Here is a 7,669-nt window from a genome sequence, read left to right on the forward strand (position 1 = left end):
AATGAATGAATGCAGTTCTGGGAAAATTCGACAATGGTAAAACTCTCTCTCTTGCCTTCTCTCTCGCCCTCTCTGTCCCTCCCTTTCTCTCCTCAGGGATTCAGAGGCGAGGATGCATTGTCTTCTTGCGCCATCTGCTGTAAAGGTTTAGCCCTGTTAGTGACATAAACCAGTGGATCTAGCACACGAGTTAACCATATTTCCAATTATATTACTACAGTTTTAATGAGATAGACATCCCACTTGAGATGCAGGTTGGCACAATCAAGGCCTGCTCCAGGGATATTCAACATAAGCAATTGCTCCGGCCCTAGGAGGCATTAGCCCCCTGTGTTTTTTTGGAATCAAGGTATAAACGTAGCCTAGCATAGAGAGTAACAAAAGTAACAAATGGTCCAAAGATAACAAATGGTCCAAAGCTCAAGTGTCTATTCTTATCCATTCAAAAAGGTTATTTAAGCAACAAGGCATCCGCTAATATGTGATATGACCAATATTCCAGTAATGCTGGTTGATTACATTTTTTAATAATTCCCTAATAATGGGTGGATTTTGGCTAGGCTTGCTTGAAACAAGGACAAGCCTCATAGGAGATAAAATGTGATTGTTTTAAATAATTACTTTTATGGTTAAAAACCTGACTGCATCTGCATAAATTGTGCGATGTATGTTTGTGTGTGATGTTTAGGTGTTATCCACTCCCAGAACCACAGAAACACATACATTGTAAATATTTGATTATACTTTTTCATGTGACACACTGAAGAAATAACACTTTACTACAATGTAAAGTAGTGAGTGTACAGCTTGCATAACAGTGTACATTTGCTGTCCCCTCAAAATAACTCAACACGCAGCCATTAATGTAAACCGCTGGCAACAAAAGTGAGTATACCCCTAAGTGAAAATGTCGACTTGTTAGTGTTACAAGGTCTCAGGTGTGAATGGGGAGCAGGTCGCCATGGTCGACCAAAGAAGTTGAGTGCACATGTTCAGCGTCATATCCAGAGGTTGTCTTTGGGAAATAGATGTATGAGTGCTGCCAGCATTGCTGCAGAGGTTGAAGGGGTGGGGGGTCAGCCTGTAAGTGCTCAGACCATATGCCGCACACTGCATCAAATTGGTCTGCATGGCTGTCGTCCCAGAATACCGCAGGGCAGTATTCCAACATGATAACGACCCCAAACACACCTCCAAGACGACCACTTACTAAAGAATTTGAGGGTAAAGGTGATGGACTGGCCAAGCAGACCTAAACCCTATTGAGCATCTGTGGGGCATCCTCAAAAGGAAGGTGGAGGACCGCAAGGTCTCTAACATCCACCAGCTCTGTGACGTCGTCATGGAAGAGGACTCCAGTGGCAACCTGTGAAGCTCTGGTAAACTTCATGCCCAAGAGTATTAAGGCAGTGCTGGAAAATGATGGTGGCCACACAAAATATTGACACTATGGGCCCAGTTTGGACATTTTCAATTAGGGGTATACTCACTTTTGTTGCCAGCGGTTTAGAAATTATTGGCTGTGTGTTGTGTTATTTTGTGGGGACAGCAAATTTACACTGTTATTCAAGCTGTACACTCACTGCTTTACATTGTAGCAAAGTGTCATTTCTTCAGTGTTGTCACATGAAAAGATATAATCGAATATTTACTAAAATGTGAGGGGTGTACTCACTTCTGTAAGATACTGTATATGTTTGGTGAAAGGCCATGTTGTTATTATTGGGTAAAAAAACTTCTTGACCAAGATTATAATTACTAAGTGTTTCAGCTGTGAAATTAGAAAATAATGTAGGAAAGCTTCATGCTGTACAGTACGTCATTGTGACTGTTCATATTATATAACACATTTAAAAGCCATGACCTGCACTCCAGGTGGCCAAATCAGCCAGTAGATGGTATTGGCATGCTAGTCTTGATCACATCCATTTTTCTATAACATTATTAAGTATATAAGTTGTTTTAATGTCCTGAATCATCGGATTATACTGTACTTTCGTCCTCTAAGTGAAGCAGTTCAGACATTTTAATTTCTTGTTTTCTTGTTTTTATTTCTTGTTTTATTTCCATTATAGTCCCAGAAAGTTTTTGGTTACTTTTCAGACCAAGTTTTGAAAAATGATTGCAAATTCACACAAACATCTTTGCCACACTGAACTACTCTACATGCTAACATTAATATTGATATTAATGTTTGAGTTAACCAGAGCATGTCTAGAGTGTTTTCCATTTCTGATATCTTTAATCATGGTTGATTGAACACAGGTTCAAATGCAGTATCACTTTTCTGGAACACCATTATTTTACTTTTCACACTAATATCATAATTTTAAACGCCATCTAGTGGCTCTTAATGGAATTGTATTTGGAAGTAGGAAGTATGTATTTGATGTAGATTTCTTTTCATTAGTAAGTGAAAGTAGAAGTGTAGATGTTGTGGAAGGTAATGCAACAACAACAGGATTTCAGTTGGGGGAAATGTAAAATGTGTTCATTCATGAATTAGTTAAAATGGATGTATAGATGGAGAGTCTTCCAAAAGCTCCCAATTACCCCAGGCTACGCCACTTTCACACCTTTTCATACTTAAAATCCCTACCTCAAATCTTTTCAGCCCTTTCATTCACTATATAAGCTTCATTCTCCTACCAGTCTACCAGCTCAGTTCATGTATTTCATGTTTTCCTTTACTTTGGTATGTGAAAGAATAAAGGGCCCATATGTAAGATATTTAGCTTGTCTATCAGTTCGCATTGGCTTGTCTCCTCCCGCTCGCTTTAGACACTCACAGTACTTCCCCCCTCCCCCAATCTGAACCAACCTGGTGTAGCCATAATATTCCAGTCTCCTCTGGTAAGGGAAGGGGAGATAGAGACAAGTCGTGTCACTGTTTAAAACCCAGTCTTATAAATGTTTAGATGCAGGATCCTACACAGTGCACATTTATGTAAATGCATTTCATTCTTTATTCGCTCAGTGTTTGTAATGTAAGTATTATTATTAAAGTGTTATACTGAAGATATGCTTTTTCATGTGCTATTCAACAAATCTTGCCATGGGGCAGAGAGATGCAATGCAGTTCTGCCCATTTTACCATACGACGGCAATACATTTGTTCAGTGTTAAAGTTAATTTCCTAAAAGTCAACACATGTTGCCATGACTTACGCAAGCAAGCAAGTTTATTTATATAGCACAATTCATACACTGAAGCAATTCAATATGCTTTACAAAGAAAAATAAATGAAAGAACAATAACATAAAAACAAATACTCATAGGAAACCATCAAAACAAATAAATACATCATAATAATAAAAAATACAATAAGAAAACATATAAAGATTAAAAATGGGATAAAAACATAGGAAGCTATAAACTTAGCCACACTGTTTAGCCTTAAGCGCTCAGTCATAGGCATGTGAGAAGAGAAGTGTTTTTAACCTGTTTAGAGGCAGCTATTACAATAATGCCCAAACATGCAAAAGAGGATATTGCTTTTTCTAACTTTTGTTTGCCTATGTAGGATGCAATGCCATTAGGATAATGTATAGCATTTCTGTATAGTACAAATACGTGCCCTAAAATGTCCAAGTGTTTCTTCTGTAATACAACAATAATCCCTTTGCTAGATCAGCCTCTCATCGAATCTGCATTCTTGCTCACTCTTTGGTGCATGTGCTTTGAATTTTATTATACATTTTATTTCGATATGTTTGGACACCAGTAAGAGTACCCATGGCTGTGTCTAATGTGAATCCTCTTAAATAACAAATAATACAATCTACCCCTCTGTTTTACTGCAACATGGAGTAATTGCTACAATAAATCTTTCTCAACACCTTCACTATTTTGTTTCATATTACATTTTGACATTTAACATTTCATATGCCTAATAATTACTATACAATTTGCGATGTTGCCAGTACATTAGGTCTATGACTAGTGTTCTGTTTCTGTTTTCATTGCATTGTGTAGCTGGAAGTGCTAAACCAGCCATGCAATAAAGCAAATTAGTCAGTAGGAGTTCTTGGATCTGGCATTCCTGCCCTTAGCCATGCGTACAAATACCGGCAAAACAGCAGCATTGCCCGGGGACCAGTTGAACAAGTAGGACCAGTTGTATAAGCCTAGAATGAGCCGAGCTGCTGAAGAACTTCTAGACCCTCCCCTGTAAGCAAAAGGCTTGGGTACCGATAACACATTCATAGTGATAAGGCAATTGAAATAAAGTATTAAGGTCATTAGTTATGCTGTATATCAGGTTTCTTAAACATAGTATGGTTTATAGTGGCCTCCACATAAAGCTCTCTGCTTGGCTTAAGTGGCTAGTGCCCCAATTGCATATATTCCTCAGTAGTCCAACTCCCCCGCATATATTCCTCAGTAGTCCAACTCCCCCGCATATATTCCTCAGTAGTCCAACTCCCCCGCATATATTCCTCAGTAGTCCAACTCCCCCGCATATATTCCTCAGTAGTCCAACTCCCCTGCATATATTCCTCAGTAGTCCAACTCCCCCGCATATATTCCTCAGTAGTCCAACTCCCCTGCATATATTCCTCAGTAGTCCAACTCCACTGCTCTGCTTATATTTAATCTTCTTAACTCAGTTCCCTGGAGAGGGGCCGGGTGTTTCCTGGTTATGGCATTTATTGGGTCATTTTCCAATTATGTTGGCCATAAGTTACTATCAGGTGACCTGCAGGAATGAGGAAGAAAATAGATTGCATCACTTGTCTTAAGAAATGTACTGAAGGTGTGTCCTGGATATATAAAGAGAGTGCACTGCAGATACCCTTGAAAGTGTCATTCGAGCCCAAACCAGGACAAGATGAAGTATTCTGCGCTAACATCGGTTTCCTCACTGCTGGTGGTGGTGATTTTACATTTAGCGCACGGATGGGATGCCCCATGGTTTTGCCATGGTTATGAATGTCCCGAGTTCACTGTTGTTAATACATATGAGGTAAGTGTAAAGAGATCTGTGAAAGGTTTAGTATATTTTGTAAGAAACTGGAGATGTAGTTTGACGTTGATTTTAATTGAACAGGACTTTGAGGAACGTGAGTACAAAGGGTGCCGCTGGATAACTTCTGACTCTGCGAGCGACTCTGACTCCGACCTGAAAGCTGCATTCACTAACCTGTGGGATTATACACAGGGGAACAATCAAGCAGGTGGGTTTCTCAAATTGGCTTTAACTGCAGTAATGGCTGTATGGATTGATTACATTCAGTATTTTATTGTGCCTGAAAAATTTATTTATCAGGAAAGCCCTTTGGCATCAATGTGTTTTCATTTAATCTGTTTTCATATGTGTAACTGTATTATATAATATTAATGTCTAACTGCCTGCCTGGCTAAACCAAACTGAAATGTTGTACAATTAAAAGGCATGTATAGGTTTTTCTTCAATTGGAAGCCTTACTGCTGGAATAGTTTTACAATTTACAGTATTAGGTAAACACCATTAGGTTAACTTAAAGAAGGTCTGGGGAAATAGCTGAAATGCTTTATTTACAAATCATGACAGCCTTAGCCACTAACTATGCGCTTTTCCAACATTTTATTCCATAACAGCCATGTTCTAAAACAGTTCTCTTCAATCTACACAATACCCCCAAATCACCAAGTAATAGCAGTCTTTAGAAATGTTTGGAAATGTATAAAAAACACTTTTACATAAGTATTCTGACCCCTTTACTCAGTTAGTCAAAGCACCTTTGGTAGCGATTAGAGTCAACTCTTCTTAGGTATGAAGCTACAAGCTTGACTATGTTTGGGGAGTTTCTCGTATACAAACTCTGTCAGGTTGGATGAGGAACTTCATTGCACAGCTATTTTCAGGTCTCTTCAGAGATTGTGTTGGTCAGATTATCCTGCAAATGGCTCCTTTAATTTAAATCGTATCCTTCAATTAGCCCCTTTTATCAGCAATTTGAAAATAAAATGTTTTTCATCTTTCTTTTTAGGTGGAATTTTAAATGCTCATACCTGGCCTGCACTCGTTACTACAACAGAAGTAAGGGAGAGGAGAGAGAAGAATGTATCTGTCTCTTTCTTAGTGGCTACAGAAAATGTAATCTTACCCACTCCAAATGCTCTAATCAGAGAGGAAACCATGCCAGCTTCCACCATATATGTCAGGTGAGGAACCCTTGTTGGCATTTAATTACACTAACTTGGGTCCAATTCTGGCTGGGCTGCAAAACTTAACATTTTATTTTTGTATTTCTTTCCGTCGCTCTCTCTCTTTCCCTTAGGAGTTTCAGTAGTCTTTCGTCACGTTACACTGTGCAGGACAATTTGGACAAGCTACGCAATGCTCTGGCATTGGCTGGAAAGTCCTTTAACACCTACCAGTATACCATGGCAGCGTACGAGAACCCGTGGACTCTGATTGACAGACATGATGAGGTCTGGATCCATGCAGCCTGAGGAAGAGAAATTAAATGAACAAACACAGAGAATTATAATTTGTTGGACTGGCATGATCCCATTCTTAGCGACTTTTATTGCACTTTCTATTTAGGTGGAGGGACTTTGTCAGTTATTGTATATCTGATTTTATAAATGTGAAGCTATTACTGTGGAATTTGAAAAACATACCAGTTTCTGCACTTTTTATACCAGTGCTACAGTAGCTAAATATACCCCTATTAGTGACATATAAATGTGGTTATGGTCATTCCAGTTATATTCTCTCAAGTCAAACAGATTTTAGTAAAAATATATCCTTAGTATTCAACAAATACAAATGTCACTTTGACTTGTTTGCTCCCTAAAGTATGTTCTGCAATCACAATAGACCTGTTCTGGGTTGAAGTTCCTATTGCACTGATTACAAAAGGCTGAACGAGGAATTTGAGTTATTCAACAGTCTCAGGTTGATCCTCTGAGGGTGACTAGAAGATAATGTGTCTGAGAGCCAGGTTCTAAGATTCTAATCACTGCCCAGTCCTGTTCTTGGAGATCTACTATCCTGTATGTTTTCTCTTCAACCCCATTTGATTTAGACTTTGATCCATACATACATCTTCTTCCGCTTCACGTCGAGTATCTGTGCATCTCAGATGACAATGTAGTCATGTTTGTCCTATAGCTTGAATATTCCCCTCTACAGGTGAGTAGGAGCAAAGTTTTTACTCTCCAGTCTAGGAGGTAGTTAGTATAGCATTGCTTTAATGCTGCTTTATTAGAGACAGAGATGGGGACAAGTCACACATGGTCAAGTCCAAGCAAGTCTCAAGTCTTAACCATCGAGTCTCGAGTCAAGTCTCAAGTCACAGTCCAGATAAATCAAGCAAGTCAAGTCAAGGGTTCACCCTAAGCAAGTCAAGTCGAGTCCTTATAAGTTTCAAGTCAAGTCACAGTACTAAAGAGATGAACACACACACACACTGTCCTCTGTTTCTGACGTGCGCTCGGTGCGAACCTCGATTTCAAAATCAAATATTTTTCTCTTCCGCGGTACAATTTTTTGGGGGGACGAAGCGGAGGGATCTTGAATCAGCCTGAAGGGGTTGTATTCGCTATAACAACCACCTCGCTATACCTTATCCCGCTTATTACATGGCTACCTACCAAATAAATCAATAATTAGCACAAAATATTAGAATCCTGCTGCGTCCATAGCAACGCGCTGTTTTTCATGGCAACGGTCTGTTAT

At 39.1% G+C, this 7,669-nt stretch overlaps 1 protein-coding gene across 1 annotated transcript; it reads left to right on the top strand.

The window, feature by feature from the left end:
• The first annotated feature begins 4,792 nt into the window (after window positions 1-4,792).
• On the top strand, window positions 4,793-6,825 carry soul2 (heme-binding protein soul2). Its single transcript, XM_010904175.3, has 4 exons — window positions 4,793-4,966; window positions 5,051-5,177; window positions 5,973-6,147; window positions 6,264-6,825. The coding sequence occupies exons 1-4, from the start codon at window positions 4,832-4,834 to the stop codon at window positions 6,436-6,438; spliced, it is 612 nt and encodes a 203-aa protein (XP_010902477.2). The 5' UTR covers window positions 4,793-4,831; the 3' UTR covers window positions 6,439-6,825.
• Window positions 6,826-7,669: the final 844 nt, after the last annotated feature.

This window comes from Esox lucius, chromosome 6 (assembly GCF_011004845.1).
Source record: "Esox lucius isolate fEsoLuc1 chromosome 6, fEsoLuc1.pri, whole genome shotgun sequence".
In the NCBI taxonomy this organism is placed as follows: domain Eukaryota; kingdom Metazoa; phylum Chordata; class Actinopteri; order Esociformes; family Esocidae; genus Esox; species Esox lucius.

Excerpts from the sequence above, each read along its gene's own strand:
- soul2 (XM_010904175.3), top strand. The coding sequence starts at position 4,832 with ATGAAGTATTCTGCGCTAACATCGGTTTCCTCACTGCTGGTGGTGGTG. Across the intron at positions 5,178-5,972 it reads ACAGGGGAACAATCAAGCAG|GTGGAATTTTAAATGCTCAT; the intron begins GTGGGTTTCTCA and ends CTTTCTTTTTAG. Across the intron at positions 6,148-6,263 it reads GCTTCCACCATATATGTCAG|GAGTTTCAGTAGTCTTTCGT; the intron begins GTGAGGAACCCT and ends TCTTTCCCTTAG.